The sequence below is a fragment of the Syngnathus floridae genome, chromosome 11 (genome assembly GCF_059516105.1).
Source record: "Syngnathus floridae isolate MCC-2025c chromosome 11, RoL_Sflo_1.0, whole genome shotgun sequence".
In the NCBI taxonomy this organism is placed as follows: domain Eukaryota; kingdom Metazoa; phylum Chordata; class Actinopteri; order Syngnathiformes; family Syngnathidae; genus Syngnathus; species Syngnathus floridae.
In genome coordinates, this window is record NC_142423.1 from 3,813,690 (window position 1) to 3,841,126 (window position 27,437).

General features: G+C 41.3%; 1 protein-coding gene across 2 annotated transcripts; it reads right to left on the reverse strand.

Annotated features, from left to right (window-relative positions):
* Window positions 1–1,307: 1,307 nt before the first annotated feature.
* LOC148390382 (histone deacetylase 7-like) lies at window positions 1,308–25,787 on the reverse strand. Of its 2 annotated transcripts, none has more exons than XM_088390308.1 (25): window positions 25,565–25,787; window positions 16,377–16,558; window positions 16,181–16,265; window positions 15,695–15,809; window positions 15,544–15,620; window positions 14,833–14,946; window positions 14,654–14,745; window positions 14,164–14,262; window positions 13,776–13,929; window positions 13,160–13,389; window positions 12,872–13,066; window positions 12,290–12,485; window positions 11,479–11,612; window positions 11,221–11,341; window positions 11,014–11,063; window positions 10,350–10,457; window positions 9,519–9,574; window positions 8,717–8,804; window positions 8,525–8,644; window positions 6,979–7,076; window positions 4,434–4,552; window positions 4,222–4,355; window positions 4,048–4,132; window positions 2,928–3,069; window positions 1,308–2,503 (listed from the first exon to the last, which is right to left on the reverse strand). In XM_088390308.1, the coding sequence occupies exons 2-25, from the start codon at window positions 16,506–16,508 to the stop codon at window positions 2,461–2,463; spliced, it is 2,787 nt and encodes a 928-aa protein (XP_088246434.1). In that variant the 5' UTR covers window positions 16,509–16,558; window positions 25,565–25,787; the 3' UTR covers window positions 1,308–2,460. The 2 variants fall into 2 exon arrangements, with proteins under 2 accessions (XP_088246434.1, XP_088246435.1); XM_088390309.1 differs by lacking the exon at window positions 25,565–25,787 and adding an exon at window positions 21,836–22,263.
* Window positions 25,788–27,437: the final 1,650 nt, after the last annotated feature.

The window sequence follows — 27,437 nt, forward strand, 5'->3', positions numbered from 1 at the left end:
TATTGTTATCCAATATATCTACTGCAATTTCACCTTAGATTGCTGGTTTGAAATTTACTTTTAATATTATTATCATTTTCAAATAAACTTTTATATTGAAACTTGTCTGGTGTTTTATTCCTTGTTTTTTCATTCGCCAATTAAAACATAAAATTCAGACATTTGGTTAACTGCTTTATATGACAATATGTGTAGGTACACCTCATGGACACGACACCAGGTAAAAAACAAACGGGATAATTGCACAATAGATGTATAATATTACAATTTCCTACGACTGGGATCGAACAAAGTTCTTACCGAATAAAAGTCCATCCCATTATCCAGTCGGCTATTTCAACCTGAAGTGTTGACGTAGTCTGCTGTTTTGTATTAGTGATGTGCCTTCTAGTTAAGTGAACTCAAAATATTTGTTCAAAAGTATCATTCACGGAATCGTTCACTAAACTTTCTTATTTATTTATTCTTTTTTCTTTTTTTTACCTCAAAGGTCACAGGTCTAGTCCTTGGGGCCGCATTCCAACATGTTTTCCAAGATTCCCTCGTTAAGTGCACCTGCGTGAAAAGTTTTAGCCACTTTCACTTTCAAAAGGAGCTAAAACTTTTCACGCACCTGCACTTAACGAGGGAATCACTCGGACACTCCATTAGGTACACCGCCATTTTCAAGTGTACCTAATAACAGGCCACTTTATTAGGGAAATATCATGGTCAAAGGTCACAGGTGTCAAGCTCTAGTCCTCGGGGCCACATTCCAACATGTAAAAAGAATAAACAAATAAGAAAGTGTAGTGAACGATTCGGTGAACGATTCTTTTGAACAAATATTTTGAGTAATTCGATTCTAAAGATTCAGTTCTTAACTGGAATGCACATCACTAGTACAAAACAGTGCAGACGACCACAGGCATCCAGGTCGAAATACCCGACTGGATAATGGTCCGGGCGCTGGCTCGGTAAAACCTTGGTTCAGTCCCAGCTGTGAGAATGTAAACAGATAAGTTTTTCTTGTGCAATTAACGCTTTATTTATTTATTTATTTATTTTTTTACCTCGTGTAGTGTACCTATCAAAACGGCACACTGGTTGGGAAACACTGTTTTAGAATATATTGTCTTTTGAGAAACCAGATGAGCAGTGCTTAAAATTTAATCTAATGTTTTAAGTTGATTTTTTAAAATCATTATTATTTTGAAAATAAAAGTAGTAGTAATGGTCAGCACAGAATCTCATCTCGATTTTAAATAAAATAAAAATAAAAAAAGTGGTGCTCTTATGAATAGAAATAATTTATCAGAGAACACGAGTCAACATTTTCAAATGAATATAATTGATTCTTTTTTTCCAACAGTATAAAGATTAAAAAGCAGACAATCAAAAAAAGGCATCATATCAACGTGTCCTTCACGTAGCTTGGTCAGATACTTCATTTCACAATTTGGTCTCTTTAAGTAAGCATACTGGGTGGTTGTTCTTTGTCATTATGTACAAAAATAAGCTTTCATTAAGACAACAGGTGATTAAGATCTGTCGGATGTGAACGTCAACATGGTAACAATGGCTTGATGAGCCACCCAAAAAACCAGGGCGACCTGTTTTGTTTTCACATCGTCAGCAACATTATTGATGTGCTTGACAGCATTTCAGCTGCACAAACAACCTGATATTAACAAAAAAAAAATCAAGATCAGATGCAATGTAGTCAAAACAACACATTGTCACATACAAGAGCACCTCAAAGAATGTGCTGCATAAATAAACAATTATTTCTTTGAGATGGGGATTTCTTTTTCAACATTTCGGGGAAAATAACATTCACAAACTTCCTAAAGCTATGCCAGTCCATCGTCGGCACATTGTTGTAATAAACGGGCTCAGCTTGAGTTACAACATTCAGTTGTGTGCACGAGTCAGCTGAATCGCAAAGGCTTTCGGTGGCCGTGCCGGAGTTAGTGAAGACATACAAGTATTGAATACTTCTTTCAAAATACAGCAGGAATGCTCATCCATAGGTACGAAAAAAACAAAAAAAGTTTGACTCGACACCATCAAGTCTTAGCGAGCCCCTGTCCTGGAGGGCATGTGCACTGTGGACTCCTGAAAACATCACATCCATCATCTTCGATTGGTCACGGCGCATTCAGGCTTTGCAGATTATGATGCCATGACGGTGGGCTTGGTCAAAAACACTCCATCCAGGCCAAGCGAGAAAATAAAAAAAATGATAAATCACTGTAGCTAGACCAGATAAAAAAAATCCGTCTGAATATCTGAGCACAATCCGCCCTAAACTGTCAATAGACGACAGTATATAGTGCAAAACGAATTCTTTCTTTTCGATGATCATCACAAGGGGATGTCTGCTCTCCTTCACAGGCACATTTGTGTGTGTGCATTTTTACGTGTGTGTTCTTCCATTAAGGAACGCGAGAAGGTCATCTGCTTCCGAAAATTCCCTCTTCATGTGGAATGGCTTTTCTCTGGCGTTTTGGCTGCATTTTTCCTGATTCAACGAGAAGGATGTTTATGAGTCATGCGATTCATCAAACTATAAACCAGTACAGGTACAATCAATCAATACAACATTAAAATCTACATCATCATGACAAAACTAAACTAATTGCACATATTTGTGCTTTTTCCGTAACGCTATAAGAGACGACACGTTAGCAGCTAGATGGCTGCCAGATGACAGCAAACAGGATGATTTAAATTCTATAAGGGGAGTCAAGTCCAAAATATTCTTCACAATATTTTCTGCACGTCCCCCACTAGTTTAAACATGCTATTCTGTGGAAATGGATATAACCAGAAAGATCTGCCCGTTTTTGTCCATGTCAGGAGGACGGCCTTTTTACCAATTGACTGAAAATAATTGGGCTTATCTTGCAGATGTATACGTGGATTTACGTGAACATTCCACCAACCTGTCAGAAGCTCCCATGGAAAGCGAGGCGATGGCGTCGACGGCGTCGCTGTCCGAGTCGCGCCTCAGCCACCGCCTCTGGGCTTGCAGGTAGGACAGCTCCACTGTGGCCGCCGAGTCCTTCACGCTCTGCCAGTAGTCACCTGATGCGAACGAAACGGAGAGGGAGGGAGAGAAAAATGACTGGCTGTCATCTGCTCGGTGCTGTTTAATGTCGCGGCATTCAAACTCTAAATATCCTTGTTGATAACATCAGAAATGTAAACTGAAAGGGCGTGTGACACACATTGAGAGGAAGTTTCAATCAGGCCAATGTGTTGCGAGAATACAACTCCCATATATTTCTCCCCAGGCTTAAATCACAGGCTTAACATTCTTGTGGTTTTGCAAATATTTTTAATTAATCTAATTTGGTTGGGATAACATTTGTGTGCAATCAGGAGGGGATGTTGTGAAGGTCGTGTGCCAGAGAAGTGTTTGAAGATAATTGGAGCCAGGATGAATTTGTGTGTGTGTGTGTGTGTGTGTGTGTGGGATGGCCGGAGGGAGGGATGAGCGCCGGGGGCGTAGAGGAGGAGAGGTGACAAGGGAGGAAGAAGAAGAAGGTGAGCGCCTCAGAAGATTCAATTATAGACGATAGAAAAGGAACGATACTGGGACGCGGGCCGACCTTGGATTTGTTCGATTTCCTGTAGGAAACTTTACCCAAAACAAATAATACAAATTAATCCATTTCAGGTTTAAACTGTTCACATCATGACATGATTTGTTAAGTTACACAGGCAATGTTTGCTGCAAGTAGTATGAAACCCTACTTTGAAGCCCTAACCCTAGATTTAAACCCTACTTTGAAATCCTAACTCTCGTATGAAACCCTACTTTGAAACCCTAACCCTAGCTTTAAACCCTAATTTGAAACCCTAACTCTAGTATGAAACCCTACTTTGAAACCCTAACCCTAGCTTTAAAACCTAATTTGAAACCCTAACTCTAGTATGAAACCCTACTTTGAAACCCTAACCCTAGATTTAAAGTAAAGAGAATCTGCCAGAAATTATGCGCATTTGTTTCCCCTGTTGTTGTGAGCTGCTGTGCTTTGTTTACATTGTTTTATTTCTCACCTTGAACCTGGATTACACTCAGTAGTGAGTGCACAGCGTTGTCGCAAGGCTTTTGGTCCAACACGGACTGGGAAAAAGGTTCCACCTGAGGTCCAACAAGCAGGCAATGGTAAGCGGATGGTATGCAAAGACATACACACACATACTAACTCTAATCCTAACGCTAACCCTCACCTCCATTCCCAGCAAGGCGCTGACGCAGGCTTCAGAGGCATCGCAGATGGCCTTGAGGTCTTGCCCCCCCTCCAGAGCCAGAACAACGCGACCCCCGGCTAGTGACATCAGCTGTCGAGTAAGGAACCCAAAACCTGGATGGGCACAAGCACAGTCAAAGTCAAATCCAGTTCAGCTGAGTATTTGTGTCTGTAGGTCTAAGTGAGTCTTACACTTGGCTGTGACTTTGTAGCCTCCCAGCGGCGACGAATGGCCTTCGACTGCATCGAATCCGGCCGAGACCAGCACCACGTCAGGCGAAAACTCGTGGGCGATGGGCATCACTACCGTTCTGAGGAGGACCACAGAATGACTTCATATATAGCTTCACTGAGCAATGGGACCCCAAAATCTCCTTTCAGGTCATAACATTTGGACATGAAGACATGGAAACTAAGCTAACATTAACTGCTAAAGCTACATTTGCTATGGTCCGGGCGCACCCCATCAATTAATGGAGCCCAGATTTTAAAGCAAACATGGTGGAGCAGCTGCTCTGCTGCACAGATGAAATAAGTTGCCAACTGAAGTGAAGTCAGACCCAAGTAAAAATACTTTGAATTCCAAGTTAAAAAAAAAAATTCTCACAAGCAAAATTTGAAAACACATGATTGAAACATGACACGTGTCATGTGTTTCGATGGGACCATGGGTGAGAGCAGCAAGTGTGTGAACGAGTGCGAACATGAACGAGTGCGAACATGTGCAAAAAGCACACGAGTGAAAACAGGGGAGGAGGCCTACGACACAAACAGGTAGAAATGAGACACCCCGCGCACTCCAGGGAGAACACTTTCCTCCGTTCCGACTTCCTTCCCTCGCCGGCTGCCAAAGCGCGTACACGGCCCATGCCGCGTTTGATTCTCTCTCTCTTTCGCCGGCAGTTCAAAGGCGTTTGCGTGCGTCTGGTTCCTATTAGGAGCTCGTCCCTCTTCTCACGTCACTGACAGCCACCCATCTGGGATCCATTGGGCCTAATTACGCCGCCTTTGGATTCTCTAACAATTGCACCCCCCTTCCCCTCCTCACTTCTTTTCCCTCTCTCCTCCTCTGTATTCTTCTCTCCTCCACACTTTGGGATGTGTCAGTAGCCAGAGAAAGATGAACACACAGCGCTACCGGACGCTTGCATGACCTTAAATATGGACCGCTGTTGTGATCCTTTAAACATCATGACACCTCAGATCAGTGCAAGTGAGCTTTTGCTTGATTGTACTTGAGTCTCACCACCACAAGCCTGTCACATACAGGCAGTCAAAAACAGACACACATCACCAACGACCCGAGTCTGGCTAGCTTTTCGCTCCATCGTGAGAAAAGTCTGGAACACCCTGTCATCCAAACAATGGATTCAAATTGAACGATGCAAACTGGCAGCGGTCCGACAACATAAACAGGAACTTATGATGCATTAAATTGTGTCCGTTTAGCGTGTTATGCTTCTCGTTGCGCTAATCACCTAATGAGAACAAATGCGGTGTGACGTTCCGATGTAATTCAGCAATCTTTGAAGTTTGTCGAATCTTGCTCACTTCTTGTTGAAATTACAGCAATTATTAAATTACAGCCCAATTTGATGATCAACTGGTTGACCGTAGCTTGCAAGATAGCAAATTAGTGATCTATTTGCCTATCAATAGCCCCATTACCTGTGGCTTAGAATACAATTTTTTTTGTGACTTTATACGATACACAAACCGTAAACATGTGGGAAAGGAGCACCACAGTCGCTGATGCACTTTTCAGCCATTTATTAAACGCTGGGAGAACAGTAAAACCCATAAACACACTGAGCAGACTCACACAGGAGCTTCTGTCGGCCAGACGCTCACTTGCGAACGCAGCTTCAGTCCACCAAGCACCCCCCAGCTCAACATGTCACTCGTCACCCTGTCAGGCTCCGCCTCTTAAAGCCGCACATTGAACACAGGTACTGCAATGTACAAACTTTTTAAGCTTGCAACTTTTTTGTTTTCAACTGCATTTTATTGTATAGCAATGGAAATAATGTGGGAGGAGTACAACTGTTAAACTTTTTAGTGTCTGAATTTGTTTTGCGTAAAGACTGGCCCAAGTGGTTAAAAATTGTCATGTCAACTTCCCTTGAGGCTCTGGTACAGCCACCAGGAACCTCACCCCCCCATTCCAGAACCACACGTTACTGCAAGTACTGTAAAAGATTGTGGTTAGCTAAGGAAGTTTTACACATGAAAACGCTCTTCATTTCCCCGTACTGGGTGAAAAACCAAAACCAAACGGCTGCTCCGGAAAGTACCAGTTGTTCCTTAATTACCATTCTAAACTCTAGTAAACACTGGACTTAGTGTTTCAAAGCCGGCACACCGGGCCTATGGCTTTCTTTCTTTCTCTCTTTTTTTTTTTTTTTAATCATTACGGGGAACCTCATTAGCATTTTCCCTTTGACGAGGGGCCCACCCACCAAGTGAGCGGGATGTTGATCTGAAATACGGTTTCATCATCTGGTGGTGCGCCACGAGTGGAAACATTTCACAGTATTGAGCTGAACAAACTAATTTATTACGGGAAAAATAAAATAAATTAAAAAAATAGGATGTGGGTGACAGCCAATAGTAAATATTCCTGGGAATTTGTTTATCATGGGAGATAAAACCTTCATGAGGTAAACAAATAAAGTACTTCTAAGCTGTATTCTTGAGGCTTATGTAAAGAATTGATGGTGGAAAAAGTCATTTTTACCTGAATGCAGCCAGGTACTCTGCATCACCCATGGGAGGGCTCAAACCACCTGTCCAGCCAATGTTCACATTGAAACCTTCGCCCACCCCTGCGCCAACCTGAAATAGCACAGACCACATTTAAAAAAAAAAAAAAAAAAAATCATTTAAATATGCACTTTCTATTGTTGTGTTTCTCTATCATTGAAGTTAGGAAGCGCCAAGGGAGCTCTTTTGACTTTTACATAGTACTCAAGGGAACTGAAAGGAAACTGAGGCCCAATTTTGGAAAGAAGGGTTCAGGATTCCTCGCTCTCTTTGTAGTCTTGCTAACAGCCATTTAGCTCTTCCCTCAGCCCTTTGCCATCCGTCAATGTGTCAGTTTGAAGGGAGCGTGTGGAGGCTGATTGACACCCTCTTGGCAATAAGGTGTGGTAACGTGCATGCGTGCGTAAGAAAGAATGCCGATGAGCGTTGCGGAGCGCCTGACTCCATTCTTCTCTCAAAGGACGGGATGTTCACAGGACAAACGCAAAACACATGAGGCCTTCCATCCTCTGCCAACTGGTAATGTACTCGCTTGCGCGTGCACACGCACACACACACCAAGTCGCACAATTCTTACGATTGCTTCGAGTATCTCGTGCTCTCTTCTGTTCTGTGTCTTCCTTTCATGTTGAAAGGGTTGCTGGAATCGTTTAGGACTTTGCTAGTCACTGTGTGGTACACAGCACTCTGCCTTATGACATCACAACCTTACCCCATGGTGAGTTATATACCTACACGAGGGGACAGTGAGACTCCAGTGGTTTACCGCAGGGCTAAACAGAGGTTGAAGGGCCACTTAAGGCGAAACCACATCCAAGTCAGACGAATGTTTTATGTACCGTCCTCGTCGGGGGATTTATGGGAAAACATTGACCATTTACGCTCATTATTGGGGGGAAGACAAAGGAATGTGTGGGATTGAATGGGTTGTGAATTCAATTGCTGAATTTATTTTGGGGGGAAGACCACAGGCAGATTTCATTGGCATCTCCAGCGCTTGTATGAAAATACATCTTTCATGGAGTTCGATCCTTATGTGCTCAAACATGGGAAAATCATACACGCAAAGAGGAGTGATGTAGACATTACAAAAGATGATGTTTAGAATTAAGGGAAGACTGATCCTAAGTGAAGTTTTGTATGGAATATAGTCTGTTTCTTTTTTACCCCCTAATCTTACATTAGGCCTAATTGGCGGATTTATGAGGGATGTGAGCAGCTGCATTTGTGCACCTTCAATAATTATTTCTTAGTGAATTTGAGTTTTAAGTGCCAGGGGTTCTCACATGTGGTTGCTATGAGTGCTTTTACTTATGTTGCTCAAGGATTACAGTGATTTCTGAAGGACTTGCTGTAGCCCATGATGAGAACTACGACTTGGCTAATCATAGCCCTCACCTTGAACACGTAATTATTTCAAACTAAACTCATAATGCATGACCACAATTTATCGCACTGGACATGTTTTAGTTGCTACAGCCTTCATTTGGGAAAAAAAAAAAAAAGTCTAAAGTCAATACCTCATTAGGATGTCCACTACCAGGGAAAAAGTTGCCGTTATCGTAGCGATGTAGCGAGATGTACAAGACGCTCGGGTCATTGTAAAAGGCTTCCTGGGTACCGTTGCCATGGTGAACATCCTGGGCACAGATGGTGACAAAAGAATAATTGATGACTGATTACAAAAGCGGTGTCGTGTTGTAGCAACTCACCCAGTCCACAATGAGGATTTTGCCGACATTGACTTTCTGTTGGAGTTGCTTAGCAGCAATGGCCACTGAGTTGAAGAAACAGTAACCCCTGCGGACAAACAGGAAGGCCATATGTGTTTATCAGGATATCATCGGCGAATTAATATCAAACAACCACCATGTGGACTGTCGGGACCTCTAAAACAAATCATGTGGTGCTTATTGAACGCAGGTTGGGACAGTCACAGCACAGACGGCCCTCGACACGCTAACGTGGAAATATTTTCGGAATGAATGCCTTTTGTGCCATGGGAAATGTTTTTCTACGACAATGTCACGTTGAATCCAAAATCTTGAAACAGCCCAAGAAATGCAGAGGCCACGACTATGTGACAAAATGAAACACGCTTTGCATAAAATTCACTGCTCACGGCAAAAAGATTTACAGAGTATTTCTGACAGGATGTAATGAGGAATGAGTGCAGAATGTGGCGGAGCAATTCCCTATAGCGGGAAAAAAATGGTGATGTGTGAAAAACAGTGGAGGAATGCTGGTTGTAAACTGTGTGAGTGTGTTTGAGTATGGAAGGATATAGTTTATATACCGTTATCTTATTTAAAAAAAAACAACTGTTGAGGGCACACACAAACATGAGGTGAAATGCTTCCAATCAAAGATTCATAGATCCACTCCCACCCATCGAGCGCACACCCAACCAACTACACACGTGCTCAGCATGCCTGCTCTTGAACATCAAGTCAGGAGCGCAGTTAATATGTAAAAAAAAAAAAAAAAAAAAATTTAAATAAAAGGTGCGCTTACAGAGGGGAGGAATGTGTGGCATGGTGCCCGGGTGGCCTCACCACTGCAAATCCATTCTGGAAAAGGAGAAGAAAAAAATTAAACACCTCGACCGAGATGTGCCAAGAATCACTCTGAAAAGATTCACATCTTTGTGTATTTACACCTGCAGGTGATGTTTGAGAAGACCATGAAAACACACAATAATATTTACCTTAGAAATAACATATGCAAACTACATACTGAGGGGCAAAATTAATATGGATTATTAATTTTGTACTTGAAATGTTAGAAAATATTATGAGACTTCTCATTGAATTTGATTATAAAACTTAAAGTATAATATGCACAATTTAGCACTTAATAAAAAAAAAAATGTTGTAAATCATGTGTTTTCCAAGGGTGAGTAGATATTGTATTCTATTTTAGTTAAATTTTTATGCTGGTACGAACAGCAGGAACATTAAAATATTCATTTTAAAAAAACTGTCTGTACAGTTAGTAAAGGAAAAAGTTTGCAAATTATAATTATATGAGAAAAAATATAAAATCACAACCAATTCAAGCAGCATGTTGTCACAGTTTTAGTTTCCAGTAAGCCGTTCTAAATGTGTGCATACTGGCTAAGGAAGAATTTAAAAGATGTCATTTAATTTTAAGACAACGACGAGACAGAAATTTGAGATGTAAGGGTTTATTATGACCAATTATGGACTAAAAGGAAAAATGTTAAAGTGGGGTGTGGATTTTGGATTTCTTGTTCAAAGTATTACTGCCACTTATAATTGTTCAGACTTTGAAATTCTTGCATGAATGTCATCATTGAAAATTTATTCTATAATAAAGACGCACCTTCAGCTCTCCTTGCGCCACTTTCTGCGCCAGGTCGATGACACAGCCGGCAGCAATACGAGACGCTGCTGCCGTGTGAAGCTCATTCCAGACTGTGTCATTATCAACCTGTCAGCAAAGAAAAATAACCCAATCATGAAATGAACATTATATATAAAGTACGCAATTAAATGCAACTCTTGATTCATTTATAAAGATTTAAATTGTCTTCAAATTCTCAAAGCAAAACTGATTCAAGTCAACATTCAGCCACTTTGGACACGACTTATTTTCAAGTTCCGTGTCTGGCCGTGTCCCAAAGCAGAACAATGAATTCGGAGGAATTTCTTTTATCATAGACGCTGCCATCTTGTTCCAATAACTCGCAAAGCAAAGTCCTGGGCCGGAAATCCAGGCAGATCAGTCGTCTTATCGACTGACACCCAGCCCCCCTCCCCTCTCCTTCAAATAAATGCCTTCAAAGTTATGTTGACTGCTCCACAGACATTTTTTTTCATGAGTCTTTACCATAAAAAGTATATTCTGTATTATTTTTGCCATCTCTGCTGCCAAATAAGTTTGAACTAAACCACCTTCTCTTTTTCCTTGCGCACAAAAACTACTTAACCAAACTACACTTTTTTGTGGGACCAAAAAATGTCCCAAGATTCTTGAGTCCACTCACCCCCGCTCCTCCGCATGGTAACATGACAAATATGCGTTGAGCCAAGATTCCTGCAGGAAGAAATTGATCATATTCAATCATCATGTTATTATTCCGATTTGAATGATCACGTATGTCACTGCACTTTGGTCAACAATGTTGTTCTTAAAAACGGGCTTTCTAATTCTGTTGGATGCAGTGATGTCAGTTAATGTTTGTAAGACTTACGAGCCAACTTGGGGTTGTCTAGCTTAAGGCGGTGCAGCGGGTTGGTGCCGTAGCGAAGCACATGTTTTTCTGAATGGACTGACTGCAGCTCTTCTAAACTGGCCTTCCTACTTCGGAGATGCTACGAAGCGCACATAGACACAGAAATACACAAATGGGTGAAAAACGACAACGGAACACAGCTTTGACATCACATCTCAAAAGAAAACAAAAAAATGAATTTGCAAATGTGATGGAGTAAAAGATAAGCGTCCATACTTCACATTTGCTTCGCAGACCTCTTTCGTTCAGTCGGGACCAAATGCTTTGGATCCTCCCGGGATGCTCGGGGTGGCTGCTGTTGTCCCCGCAGGTGCACTGGTGCTTTTGCATCTGAGCATCATAAACTATACCTACAGACACACACACAGATTGGCACTTCATTTAATGTACAGTGAAAAGTGAAAATTTAACCCATTCCAGTGAAGCAGTGGGTGGGCCAGATCCTGTGTCAGCACCACTATGAAAATACACAAGCTGTCACTTGTGAGTAAAAGTGACCAGGCATTTTAATTTTGTCCTCATTCTATCCAAAGTCGCTCCTGTCTGATCGCTCTTTATTTGGTGCAGTTATAGCGGAGGCCATAAAAGCCAAATAAATGCCAGTTGCAGCTTCCAGACTTCCAGGGTTGGATTTCTAGAATGTCAGCATGGTGAGTGGTTCCACCTTGCGATTTACCACAAAGCCACACCAGTTCCTGGCCAAAGCCACTTCAATGTACACGTGCAAGTTTGAGGACAATAAACATGGCACAGACGACTTGGTGTGAGGTAGCTTGATTCTCAGAGCAACAAAATGAACAGCTTTGAAACAAAAAACACCCTTCTAGTGTTAAATCATTTTTAGTTGACATTTAAACTATTTGAGGTGTATTGAATGTGTTATTTTTTAAATCATAAAGCAGAAGAACTGTTCTGCGTTCAAGTACATTTTTGAAGAGCTCGAGATTTTTTAACAAAGAGGAATTGTTGAGAGGCATAGAAAAAAAAAATGTGTGCTTTTTTTTTTTTTTTTCCCAGCACAACTCACCAGTGGTGAAGTGCAGCTTGACATCTGGAGCAGGACTGGACAGAGAAACGGGTACGCTTGTGGATGCATTGTGAAGAGGTGGCAGGGAGGTTGAGGCTGGAGACGACTGGGTTCGGACTAAAGGCTGGTGAGGCCACATCAGGATAGGCACATTAGGTGAGTCCACGTGAAATGCTGGACGATGGACCAACTGCCTCTGTGATTCCCACGTAAAGGATAAAAATAGAACATCAGCAAGCCATGTGAAGGACAAATGATCACATAAAATTTCCCTCCTCTGAATGTTTTGAAAATTAACCTGCGCCTGCCTTGAACTTGGCTGAGAGTTGACAGTTGTTTTTAAAGCTATAGCGCCCCCTTATGTTCAAAGAAACGTTCGAGGATGCATGTACGGTGAATTCAGCTCAACACTCATCATTGATGTAAATCCTTCATCGGTTAAAATTTCTTTGATAATTAATAATAGTAATAAAATGATAAAATATCATTTGGGATTTCAAGCAAATTGTTAATCGTGGCTGTTTAGTACAGTGAGCATATCGCTTCTTGCTTTGAGCACAGCGTTTCCAGCATCAAATTTACCTGACCGACAGAATGCGAGTTTTCAATCAGGCTTTCCCGTGAGGAGGTGGTGGACTCGGTGTCATAAACGGAGTCTGCACTGGCAGAGCTCTGCCTTCTGAGGTAGCTGTCCTCGGAAACCGAGCTCGGTTCTGAGCCGCACATGGATCCGGACTCTGATCCAATTTCCTCCAGGTCCATGTCCTCTGATGGGATCTGTGTCAGATGAGGATTCTCAATGGGTATCAGGATGTTTAAGTTGTCTCAACAATATATATGTATAGTGCGCATGCATCTCCAACCGCTCACCTTTCTCAGAAGGGAATTCAACTTAAACCTCTCCAGCCCACTTTTGTGGCATTGCTGAGTGTGACACTGAAGGCTGGCGTGCAGAGGAAGGGGCGCGTGACTGTAGGGCGGCGGTTCGGAGCGTGTTCGCTCCAAGGGTTTGTGGGAGGAAAAGGGGGTGAGGCCTTCCTTTCTTGTAGGAGAGGTTAAGTGAGGTCGCTGTTGCAGAGAAGGAGGACTCAAACCTTGATCTGTGAACATTGGGCAATAACATTACGGGAATACAATAGGAGGAGGGGCAGAACAAATAAGAAAAGCAAGTTGAATATCATGATAAAAATGCATAAAATGTTAGACAGAAATCAGTTACAATAAAATCGAATCATGGCTAGTAAATAGAATTATCACTGAAGAAAAACAGACTTTTAAAAAAACCTAACTGTACTGCGTTAATACAAAACGGCCGCTAGAGAGAGCCCTTGTGTTCATTATATATGCATACTGTACATAGTGTATTTAAACACAGTTGGAAGAAAGACAACTTTCTAATTACTAATATTCACAGTTATCTACAGACTGCCAAATGTTGAGCTATTTATTGCCGTGGGGCAAACTTTTTAAGTCGTTCATTACTCACAGGAGATGAGTTGCGAGTGCACAAGCCCAGTATGCGGCTCCAGTATGAGTACAGGCTGCAGACCGTGAGCCTGGCCTGGAAAACTTCCATCGAGGGGTAAGTAGACTTGAGGCAGAGCTGATACTGCCAAAGTTCTGGCTACTCGCAGGTCAACCTAGATGGACAAAGAGGTGGACAATTGAAAGATGGGAGGATAGATGTCTAGGGCAAAATGGAAACTTCTTGTGATTCACATTCCTAACATTTGTCAACACAGCAGTGGCTTGCTAACCTTAATAGATCAACTATGCAAAGAATTTGGGTTTGGCCTATCAAGAGATGACCACGTCTCAGCTCTTATTTTACTCACAGGCCAATCCAACACTGTCACACCGAAAGACCGGCTCACCTGCACAGGAAGTCCTGCAGTGATATTAGGCCGGGCAGTTGGGTTGGTGGGCAAGGTGAAATTGGCCAATCGACCATCTTTCAGCAGAAGCTTTTGTGCCTGTATCAGATGAACACATTGATTGCAAAGTACCTTAGGAATGATCACAAAAGGATCCTATTCATTTTTATCAATACAACAAAATTGTCTACATTATGGTAACTGTTAATATACACATAGTATTTATACAACACATTATCGTTAAAATGGGACAATGTGACCCTGAACAGATGGACTGTAACACTGACTAACAGGAAGTACCACCATGGACTGCTCTGTATGATGTACACACATTCTTGGCTATTTCTGTTTAATTATATGACGACAAGCGAGAGCTGAAGAAAAAAAAAGGCATCTGAAAGGCTTATGTTATTTAACAAATAAGCGCATTCAAACACTAGAACTCATCCAGATCACTAAGTTAGATCTCATCTGGAGCAATAGCCGGTACCTCGTGAGCAATCGGGAGGGCTCCATTCTCTGAATGGAGGCCGTCATTGGGAGAGCTACGATCTGATGCTGGGGTGCTGCCGGGTGAAGAGTCTGAGAGACAAAATTTTTAACTCAATATACAATCTGAACATAAAAAAGAAGTTCGTAGCATAAGACAACTTGATGCAAATACTCCACCTCGAGTTTCTGTCCTGTGCTTGACAGCAGGAGGGGCACTGATCTTTCTCTGCAATGGATTCGGTCTTGTGCTGATGAGCTTCTTTAACTTCCACTTCAGTGTTGGCTCAGACACTGCGTGCATACAAAAAAAACCCAAAAAAACAGACATAAACACTCAAGGAAACTCGTGCAAGACACAACACTCACATGCAACTGTATATTTAGCCCACGAATTGCAGCCTAAAGAAACCATAAATGAAAGACGTACAAAGTACCTCGGCAACACAGCCCACACACACAAAGTCAAGCATTTAACTTCAATGTTATATTTTGAACATTTGCTAGGGACAAACAAAACATTAACCATGTCAATATAGCATAACATGTTTATTTTGCTCAGAATCAAATATTCTGAAAAAATAAATACACAAAAATTGTGTCTGGTTCACAAAATATACAATCAAAATGAGATGAAATCAAATTAGCTCAGTGTACTTTCAGGCATGTGCTAGAAGATCAAACCACTCCTCCTGTCATTCTCTGAAAAAACCTGCTCTGTATTCTCACAGTTCATTTACGAACACCCAAGTCATTGTTACATAACTGTTTTGTTCTTTGTGCCTCGCTGTCACTATTGTTGTCATGACTTGGGAGATTATTTTTGTTCTCTCTTTCTTTCTCTCTTTCTGGCTCTGCAGGCCAGGAACAATGAGAGGAACAATAGCTCACCTGTTCTCCGCAGTTCCTTACTATGGATGTCACCAGGGGACGGCTGAGACTTTGGGGACATGTCTGGAAGTGGTTGCCTTGGTAACCCAAACAAATTCAGTTCAATGAATATAGAGTAATGGGAGTCTGTTTGTGGTTTGTTTTGACTTACGCGTATCCTGGTGTAGGACTGGCGTGTTTGGGGGTGACCCTGTCATGGCTGGGCTGGCTCTTCATAATGATGTGCTCTCTGAGTTTTTGCCTCACCAGTGGACTGGCGACGGCACCTGCAGGTCAACGTGACCACATCATCAAGAAGATGTCAGGATGAGCAGCGGCTGTATTTTCATAAGTTGTAAGTGAAATGAAGTTTAGCAGCAAAATCTGCAATGTTTCTTCTGAGCAATGACGAAAGCGAGAACATTTTCAAGTTGCCTCGAGGCTCCTGCCTATTTCCTGTGAGAGGGGCGCAGCTTGAGTCAATCTGTCTGGTTTGACGTAAGATTTCGTATCAACGCAATTTCCTCGGTATATGAGAGCAAAAAGAACGGCTGGAAATCCCCTTTTTTTATGGGAACATTCAGTGATCTATGACTCAGATAAATCAAATGTCAACAAATGTCAACAATCTGACAAGAAGAGAACACAAGACACTCACTTTGTTCGTTTTTACTCTTTCGTATTAGCTGCTGGAGCTCTTCTTGCTTCTCAGCCTCCATCTCGCTTTGCCTTTGTTCGGCGTACTGAAAGAACAAAACTGTGATGAAAACAAATAAGGGCAAGGAGGCAGAATCAATCGAGTACGTGCAACAGGAAATGCGACTGCAATGAGTCAACGGCACGTGTGCGCATACCTGCAACTGTTGGTAAGGAAACTGGGAGAAGGGCTGAGAGCTAAATGGTCCCAGGAATAAGGGACGGTGGGGGACCAGCATAGCCGAATCTCGGCCTGGATGAATTACCCTCTGGGAGACGCTTAGGTCCATGGACCGGCCCCCACTTTCGGGTAGTGAAAGACCTTTGCTGATGGCATCCACTATGGAGTGCAACAGAAAGAGGAAGACATTATTTTTACAAACATGGCAGACATATTGCATGACAGGACTAAAGAGACTTTTGGATTATGATGAGGATAGATCACACTTGACTTGGGAAGGGGAAAAAAAAGCAAAAAATGAGAAAATTTACTACAGTATATGGAAATACATAATTGCTTAATTAATCTTGAAGAATTCTGCTGAATGAGCAAAATTGATCAATTGCGGCAAAATGGAGAGTACAACTTGGCTGCAGCCAGTATGAAACTAGCTATGAGTTACTTGAAAGCAACTCTAGGAAATTTACCAAGCCCATATGGCTGCAATCGACAATATTGCTCAATATATGTCATGAGTCTTTTTGCTGCCAGACAGTAGCCACAATTGTATTGTTAAAACAACAATATGGACACAAAAATTCATTTATGTCTAACAAAACAAAAAGCACAACAAAGGCTGAACTTGACTGAGTACCAGTGGATGAGAATTGATGCCGCATGCAAGTCAGCTGAGCGAACCACTACACTCCAGTCCAAAGTCAACCTCGGAAGGTTCCAGTAAATGTCTCTCCTCATAAGCAGTGTTGTATTTCATGGTCACAACCGGCTTGATTTGGGCCCAGTTCCCAACAGTCACACTGACTCACGATGAAATAATCATCTCCGTGAGGGTGTTTCAGGTTTGCAACAGTCGCTCCCACGCTGCTTGCAAGCAGCGAAATAATAAAAGGGAGTTAATGAGACCAACAAGATTTACAGTACATGCTAACGTGGATTTCGAGCATCGTGGTTTCACTTCTGTTCTTGCGAGGTCTTTCATTACTAATTTTAAAATCGTTAGCTTTATACAAAATGCGCTCTGCGATTGATCGGTGACCTTTCGTGGTTGTCGCCCGCCTCTTGTTTGTTGAGCATAAGTGAAAATGGATCATCGCTGGAACGGGTCACACAACATAAGCAGACAAATAGCCTACAACCTACCTGCATGTGGCGCACAAGGTAGGGCTGCGAGGTATTAATAGAACAGAGAGACCGAGTAATTAGCAAGGGTGGGGTGGCAGGAATTACCTGCACTCAAGCATATAAAGTCTGTAAACATTTTACGTAACTTCATCTTGGATTTAAAATAATATTAAGATCTTTATTTTACCAAACACTGCTTCTGCCCAATAAATCGGCGAAGTGTCGATTGACTACCCAAGACTATCAGTTTGGTGTGACATACGCTACAAACTACAGTTCAAATAATAAACATAAAACAGAATAGGATTGTCTTTGCCATGATCAAATGATTGAATGAATAACTGGACATCTAGAAATGATCTGAAATGAGCTTCTCTCTTTTCTCATTTTCAGCATTGTGGTGCTAAAAATAAACAGGAGACAAACCTCTGGTTTCTGTAATGGCATATTTGTTTCACAAGCAGCCATCCTCTTTTTGTGGGCCTTCTGCACAACACACACACACACACACACACACACGCACGGACACACACAGACACTTACGCACTTCCTGTATCTAAAGTTAGTCAGCACCATAACATCCTCTTGGTTCATTTCGGCAAGGAGAAGCTGCTATTTTGGTTGAATAGATTTACTGGTGCATCTCGAGAGTGCAGATGTCTGTCAACTGTATTTATAGCCCCTCTGCGGCCTGTAAATTTGGCTTTGTTTATTGTTGGGTTGAAGCGAATGCCACTTTGTTATTGGATGGAGTTCAGTCGCTGTGTCGGGCTTAAGGCTAAGTGAGAGTTACTATTTGTGTACATACGGCGCACACTGCGTCATTGAGGTTTTAACCTGTTTGGACTAGCTAGCCTACGAGGAGAATATATGAATGATATGAGAGAATCAATCACCCAATGCAAACGTACAGCCACTTACATCTAATTCATTGGGTACAGCAATTCCTCCTACTTGCCACCAATCCCTCCGTTTCCCGGTTTCCCCCCCCCTATTCTTACGTTGAGAGGAATGCACAGCTGCTGGGGACATTTTGTCCCTCTGCTTCCGAGCAGCTGTAGTATCCATCTCCAAATGTGTGCATCCATACGTGTGTGTTCTTGTGTGTGTGGGTCCAAGATATTAATAGCTTGCAGTTGCTCCTTTTGAGTGTACACAGCAGGTCTTTGTGTTTGCATACGTAGGATCGAAGTGTGCGACAGTTGAAGGCGTGTGTTTGCGCAATCCAACGACGATGTTTGTTACTTTGGAAGGCGCCCACCCCGTATCGCTGAGTGCATCTTTGAGTCCATCACTGTTTATTTTTAGCATCACCTGTTGTCCTACACACATTTACTACTATCATGCAAGCGTGAGTGATGCCGTATTAATAGCAGTGGTTGGTGCATTTGTTATGAGCGTGTGGCGTTGAAAGCAACTGACGCCCACGTGTTGGGATTGTTTGTGTGAGTTTTACCCACACGGTGGTGAATAAAATAAATAACTACTGTCAAGGAGGACAAGCAAAGAATTGATTTACAACGATGATTTAAATATATGAAAAATGACTAGGGGCATAGAACCATTCAAGCAAAAGTAAACTTGTCTTTTCATCGCTCATATGCTGTGCGCGGTTTGCATTGTCTAGGCCACATTTTTCAACCAACCTGAGTCACAAATATTTTGATATCCTGTTCCTGAGGCTATGCGGGCTGAGCAAGGTAAGGTTCTGTCAGCTCACTATGAACTCGTGTAGGCGTGATACAATGTCACAAGCTAGCATGCTCTTTAGTAGGATCTAAATTGATTCCTCACAACACACACAGATCTTTATTTGTTAAAAGTTGATCCGTAGTGATACAGAGAATATCCTCGTTTGAATGGGCTGTTTACACAAGACTGTTTGCAACTGAAAACAGATGTAAACTGTTATTTGGTCTGTTTGTTTACATAAGAGCCTTTAAAGAAAAACTGTGAAAAACAAGTTTTACACAAAAGTATTAAAATGTATAGAAATTGGGTGGCTTGAGAAGTGTAGCACTGAGATTAAAATACATTTTTCCACACCAACTAACTATTCTGCCATTAAGGCAGTTTAAAAAAAAAAAAAAGCTGCTGACTTTGTTCAAATTGCATCACGATTGCTCATTCTTCCCATCTTGTTTCCCGCATCTAATACCCAAGTCAACTTATTTCTGTGTATTGAGGAGTGTATCACAGTCATATGAGTTGAAATCTTAAATCAGGAACAGGAAATGTGATCTAGGGCCATGGCCTATCCAGAACACTGCGCTTATTGTCAGCACACTGCTGTGGATTACATTGGCAAACACTGGAGACTTGTAACGGTCTTTTCCTGGTAAAAGGTTGCAATAAAATGGACATCCCAGATAGATGACTTGCAACGACTATATGAGGTTTAGATTTTGCGGTAGATTGTGTAAATAAAAAAAAGGCAACGGACATGGTAGTGAATTGTGGATGGATGGACGGACGGACGGAAATATATGGAAAGGTGAAAGAACTGGGACAGCAATGAACATACTGTACTGAATTTATTTTGAACTTTGACCTCGACAGTTTATGAGGACAAACACCTCCATCTGTTTCATGCCACTCCGGCATGAATCTTTTTGCATGACCCAGCATGAGAACAGAATTAAAGGGGTCAGAGGAAAAAAAAAAAAGTTTAGGGATCAATTTTATCGAGCCAAACACTAAAACACTGTTTTATGGACAAAGCCATTTTTTTTCATCACTCTCCACATGAGACCTTTTCTGAGAAACAACCCTTGAGGCTCACAACTTGTAAAGTTAAAAGGACAACAGTTAAGGTAAGGTGACACGCCTCACGTTGAATAAAAAGGCCGCTTATTATTCCTTTCGAGCCTATCAAACACACACACACGCAGATTGTGTATCAAGCAATTCAAAGGACCAACGATATCTTCTCTTAGTGAGCGATAAACAGAGGAACACATGATCTGAGAAACTTGAGAGGCAACAGAAAGCAGACAGTGGTGTCAAATCCTTGGATGAGGACACCAAACTAATGTAAGTTGAATCTTGGTAATGGCACCCAAACTATGACCTCATCCATCCAGAGAGGAACATAACAGAACAAAGTGATATTCCATCAACTCTTGCTTAATGGGTGTAGGCCTTCATGCACGTTGGCGTGCATCAAGTCGTGTGCGTATAATCATTGTAAGGGGCTTATAGGGTGTGACATGCAAAAGCTTTTGTCATATTAATGTAAACGCATTTCGACACAGCTGCCCTTAACCTCTGACATCATACAACTAAGCATCTGTTGCCTAGCAGAAAAAAAATCAAATTTTATTATGGGTAGAAATGTCCAGGAAGAAAAAACAAGTCAAATTTACAGCATTTATGATTTTTATCACCAAACATTCACATTAAATGGTAGCCTGTATTATATAGTACGTGTACATTAAAGGGTCAGACAAATGAAAATATAGTTCACATTTCCTCTTTTTCCTCCTTCCTTTGCTTACAGCTGTTTCTGTCTTCCTTTCTCCAGTCACATCTGTTATTTATTCACTTCCTTCCTTCCTTCCATCAGCCTCAAACCTGCTTGTCTGCCTTCCTTTTTAATCTTCCACCTCAGACCTGCTAATTTTCTTCTTCCCTCCTACTTTCCTCTCAACTTTCCTTCCTTCTTCCACCTTCAGCCTATCTTGCTAAGGGCTTGTGGAAATGATTCTGTGGAGCTCCAGTTCTTTCTTTTTTTCTTTTGACCACCTTTGACTACATGCCTTCACAACAAAACCTTCCAAATGTAAACATTTCAAGTCACCTTCAGGCCTTTTATGTGCTTAACTGGGAATGATGTATGTGAGGAATTAACCAAACCTGTCTATGAAATGATCATTGACTCATTTGCCTAATTAATTTTGGTCCATTTCAGGGTGCACAAATTAAGGTACTGAATCGCTTTCATTTACATTTCCTTCATTCAATTTATTATGGATAAACGTGTAAATTGTTAAAAACAACAACACGCCGTATACAAATGTATTTAGACCTAACCCTATACTTTTTGTTTTCATGATTACGCTTGCAGGGCCATGTGAACATTTAAATTTAAGTTAACTTGAATACATATTTAATATAATAAAATTGTATAAAACAACATTACTATATCAATGAGCATATCAAGCAAACACAGAGCATATATTTAATTCATTCATAGCCTTAAAAAGCATTTTCCAGAAATCTTAGCTGCTAAAACAAACAAATAAAAATAACAAACAAATAAATAAATAAATAAATAAATAAATAAATAGACAAACCAACAAAAATATCGCCTACCTTTCTGAAGGTGAAGTTCAAAACAGTATTTCCACTTTTCCACGAGGCGAACCGACGGGCGTATTTAAGGTGAAAGAGTATCACGTCACACAAAAAAACAAAATGTCATATTAACTGTTATCCATTCTTGTTCAGTAATGGACAAATCAGTCCAATCTAAATGCGGTTGCTGCTCGTGCTCGGGTTGAGCGATCACTGAATTGTTGTAAGAAAGTTCCTGAAGTGTTCCTCCACAAGCAGTCTCACCTTGAGTGTGGCTCTCGCGGGAGCGCTTTATCCACTCAAGTGAGATGCTCAAATTGTGTGGGTGCGTTTTTTTTGTTTGTTTTTTCCCTCATGTAGTCTACAATCTGAACACAGTGAATGAACTCGACAAACTTGTAGGTTTTTTTTTGTTTTGTTCAAATATGGCGACAGCTGTCCACAATGTGCCAAATAAGGTTGGCAACGGAATAGAAACGCCTTTCAGAATAATTAGGAGCAACAATCTACTTGGCAGGTTGCGGTGGTGCGCTCATCATGACGTCATTACGTTAAACTATTAGACTGGTGAGTGTATTTCAGGAATTGTGTAGTCAGTGTACAATAAAAGCATTTCTCAAATTGTGACATTTGGTTGTTAAATTGAAGTACAAAGCATTGATTTGAAGGAATGTCCTTATTTGGGCAGGTTGGCATTTTTCCAACTGTCAGTTAAAAAACAATTTTTTTTAAATATCTAAATGAAATCTATTGGTGCAGGCAGCAGATTCTGGCCTTGGTCTTATTAAACAAAAAAAAATCTCGGTTTAGCCGAGTGAAACGTGATTGAGGTTAAGTGCATACTGTAAACCGCCGCAATTGTGCAAACAGCATTTGCAAATTCTCTTATTCGCAGAATTCTTTTAACCTGTTATTTGCTGAAAAATACTAAAAGCTTTGGTGCCAAGGAACTTTATTGAAATGAGCTGAAAGCATCATTTAGACAAATATAGTGTTTTGCTGCAACTTTGTGGCGCAAGACATCTTAAGTATAAACTTTTTTAAGGGTGTGACAATGACTCACTGATTTTCACTATTTGATGCAGGCCTCTGTCTCAGAAGTAAAAAAAATTCAAATAAATTGTTTTTTTTTTGGTGAGGCATTTAATTGCTTGTCACTTGACAATGAAGATGTTGCGATAATCTTCACCTTTCGCCAGAACAATTGTTCATTCATATCACTGTAAGCAACAAACAATGCACGGCATTAAACCGAGCCGGTATATTATTACACTTCACCCAGAACTGACCCTGAACATCACAAGGTTGACCATTGTGCACTTCAATTGTTTAAGGGGAAAATGACAACTGGAGTTAGAAAACATCATTGTCTCGACAACTACTACTTCCGATCAACTGTGCTGCATCACTAGAGATACTGTCCGTTCGAGTCAATCGAATTTCACGCCTATTCTTCCAAATTGAACGCTAAACTTTTGACAGAGAGAATATAATGGCGCACTTTATATCAACAAAATTGCTGACACAATCAGGCTCGTGCATGTCAGGCGACTATTTTGAACTAAAAAGTAGATTTGCCTCCCGAACTTTCCAAAATAAGTCGGTAATTGTTGTGTCCCAATATTTCTTTCCCAAATATTCAAATAGGCCCAGTTTGCATTTTATTTCTACAATGAATCTAAAAGTGAAGAGGAGACAATCGACATATGGAATACATGGGTAGGACTTCAAGGTGGAGTTTCACGGCCAGCAAGGCCTACTTCTCTTCAAGTCACAGGAAGCCAGCAGGAATGGGTGGAATGCAGTCAGGCAATACGTTGATGGAGGGAGCAGCGCTTGAAGGGCAGATTGCCAGAAAGCATGACAGAAGAAGAGTGAGTGGATAAGATGATGAGCACAAGATTTGGAACAATTAACCATCACACCCTATAATAAAAAGGTGGATGCCTGCATAAGATGGCATTACTCCATATGGTAATGGGACTTCTTGAAGCAAAGACTTTTTTTCAGCGGTGGTGAAAAAACTTTTTGGCTTCCCGACGATAAAGGGTGCACCCCGTGTTGAGGAAACTAAGCAAGAAAAGGTTCTCACAGTGGTGGGTAGCCTCAAAACCTTTTTCCACTCCCAACAGCAAAACAAAGTCAAGCCACAGAGGAGGGAGATATCGCTGAGATGAGTGTGGAAAAGGTACAATTATATCTTTGACATTTATAATATGTCCAAGTTTCCTTCACCAGACAGAAAAAAAGATGCAGAAATATTTAGTTCAACGTCTTCCACCGTGACAAATTCATCTGACAGTCTTTCCCTGTACAATTAGACCTCCCTTGGCAGCAACATTCAAATGAGATCATTCTTGCAAGAACCTTTTTTTTCCCCCACCAGGGGGTGGTACTCTTATAAGCAGCATGTTTTATTTCTTACCTAAACAGACAAGCGCCTTCAATCTAGCTTTCTTTACAGGGTTGTCTGCTCTCCAGACCAGGATATCCACCACCAAACACATGGTCCACTATCCATAGAGTAGATTGGAATTGTATCTAAGATGACGGTTAAAGTGGACAACTTTGGGACTAAAAGACAGACTGATGTGCCCTTCACAGAATATGAGTCAGAGGTTGTGCTCTCAAATGCCACTTCCACCTGAGTGCCTGCTGCCCCCTGACCTTTGCAAACCAGACAAATGAATTGTGAGGACATGCGTTACTTAACTCCAACCAGCAGTGACGCTGTTGAGTGAGTCTCAAGTTGCTTACATCACAAAACAAATGCAACTTTGAATATGAAAGAAATGCTTACAAAATACAACTCCGGCATAGAAACGGGAGATGGGCTATCTCGTCCAAAAAAATAATAATATTTAAAGAAATATGTGCATATATATTTATAATTGCCCATCAATAAGCTGCATTTGCATTCAGTGCACAGAAAGGGTTAAAGGTGATGTAGTGAAAACGGTTCTTATAGCTGTTTTTATAGCTGTTATTATTATTATAGTGCTGTTTTAGCCATCAACTGAATGGCTCCACTGATTCATGCCTCATACCACAGAAGCAAAATCAGTTATATTCTCAGTATGTTACTATATGGTGCAAATGTGATTTATTATTCAGAGGGAGGGCTTCCGTAAATGATGTATATTCATCTGGAAAAACAATATGCGGAATAACTCGATCCTTTTTTTAATGCTCCTTGCTTGAAAGAAGCGGTATCTGGTGTTGAGACAACTACTTCCGTACTCCCGGCCTCTTTCCGGCCTTTAACTATATTGCCTCCATGTTTTGATCTCTATATGTCTGTCTCCTGCAGCACTGCATTGCATTAATGTTCTGTTTCTCATTTTTTTGCAAAGATTTGAGTGGACACTCTCAAGGGTGGGTGAGTCTGTTTCCAATTTTCTCCCCTTCCCCGTCCTGAGGGACAGCATTTCCAAAAGCAAACAAATACAACTTATACCCACAAAAAAAATCTTTACAATATAGCTTTACAATATTTACACCTACGCATTGCTTCTCTTGCTTTTAACACATAAACAGTTTTTTTTTTCCGACTTGAATTTTTCTCTGATAAAAACTCATTTCAACAAACTTTTTCACATAAAAAAAAAAAAACGACAGCCTCTACTACATCACTGAGCATATAAGATTGTCAGCGGCCACTGAATCATACTCCTTATTACGATAATATTTTTTGTAAAATATAAACAAATAAATAAATAAATAAACAAATAAATAAATGTTTCCTACCAGCTTCGAGGTTCCCCAAGTCGTCACTTAGTGACAGCAGTCAGAGAGGTTCTATGAGAAGACGGATCCGGCTTTGACAGGGGAGTGGTGCTGAAGCGCACTGACTCAACCGCTTGACACAACTGGCTCTCAAAACGTCTCGCGCTTGCCTTCATGTGAGCGCAAGCAGTTCTTCTCTCTTCTTTCACCCTCGCTCGTCTAATCACTCCCTTCAGCTCACTTCTTTTTTTTCCGCGGACGACACAGTTGCTCTGACGTATCAACCTCCCGTAACATGTTAGTGCCGCCCCTGCACCAGTAGCTGCACAGAGGTTGTGTGTTTCTGTTAGCACGGGGCTGCGTGTGTGTGTGTGCGTGTGCGTGTGTGTGTGTGTGTGTGTGAGTGTGTGCGTGTGTGTGTTTTGCAGAGCGCAACAGATTGTGCTTGTGTTTGACAGACAATAGCAGGAAGTGTTCATTTAGTACTCACAAAGCACAGAGGATGGAACTATAATAAGGCTAAGCATTACCTGAGTAAAGAATTTTTACAGTCAGTATTCTAATTAAGAGAAATATATTCAGTTATATGCTAAATAAAACATACAAAGCATATTGAATAACATTCGGCTCTTTGCTGATGTGCTGGTTCAATATGTGGAAGGGAAAAACGGTAGTCTGTAGTTTTTTATGACACCGCATTATGTTTCCTGGCCATTAAACGCAGTATTGCATATAATGTCCATAGTTTTTCAAAAGGTCAAATCAAGGATGATACACATTTTTTACTTTTGCATTGTTTTTGTAGTTTTTAACCCCACTCTCTTACAAGAAAGCATTATCTTCACCTGATTGGAGCATACATCCGAAGGCTTTTTAAATGACAGGAATCACACAAAAAAAATGCCCTGACAAATAAACTTGACTGAATCAATTAATCACCCAGCCCTAGTTTGACCTTTTAAAATGATTTGCACGGAAAATAACTTGAACATTGATTCTTTGAATTCGATTCTCTCGAAATGTTTTTAATGGGTGAATCACGCACAACATTGCTGTTTGCTAACGCAACACAAGAGGAAATAGCAGAAGATTTTCAGCAGACACAGTCAGTGGCACATCAAACATGTTAGTTGAGTTAACCTGCTGATCTCTTCCCGAGGGAGTGTGTGCGTCTCTTGTCTGCCGAAGAGAAATGTGGCTGAGAAGGTCAGCAAGCACCATGACCTCAGCTGCTGTGTGGTCTGCCATTCCGCTCCGTTCAAATGAAACTTCATCCCTTGGGAAAACACACTGACCAAAGTAAACTCATGTTTGGGGGTCATCGACCTTTATATTTATTAAGAGGGAGAGGGATTTTCTTGCTCTCAATTTCTCCTCCGAGGTAATGCAAGAAAGAGTGTTAGAGATTTGCTCACTCAAACAATATTTTGCAAGAACCACACGGGAGACAAGCAAGCCCTGTTAGACACCAAGGCCACTTGTGGTATTGTCCGTCCTTCAACAGTCACATTGAGATTTGTCCAGAATAGCTGATCACAGGCACCGTCAGCAAGTCCAGGGCGGTAAGGGTCGGCATCCTTGACTGCGACGGCACGGTGCTGATATCCAACTCCTCCCATGGATGCCATACATTTTGCTTCAGTGACATTCATTGCTCTGGCCTTCAAGCGAACTTGCGTGGAGGAAGGGGGGAGTTTCGAACACACATAGCGTCCCTCCTGTGTGTGAGCTCTCACAGTGAACCTGACATACCGGTACCAAGTGTTGGTTTCGTATGGGTTTCTGGGGTCCCATGACCAGTCCTCAAAGTTCTCATCATGTGACCATCGTTTACCACGGGCAACATTGTCATTTGGTCTGTTCAGATGAGTCAATAGACCATAGCACGCTCCAA

Excerpts from the sequence above, each read along its gene's own strand:
- LOC148390382 (XM_088390308.1), bottom strand. The coding sequence starts at position 16,508 with ATGGACCTAAGCGTCTCCCAGAGGGTAATTCATCCAGGCCGAGATTCG. Across the intron at positions 11,064-11,220 it reads AGACAACCCCAAGTTGGCTC|GAATCTTGGCTCAACGCATA; the intron begins GTAAGTCTTACA and ends TTCTTCCTGCAG. Across the intron at positions 9,575-10,349 it reads TGGCGCAAGGAGAGCTGAAG|AATGGATTTGCAGTGGTGAG; the intron begins GTGCGTCTTTAT and ends CTCCTTTTCCAG.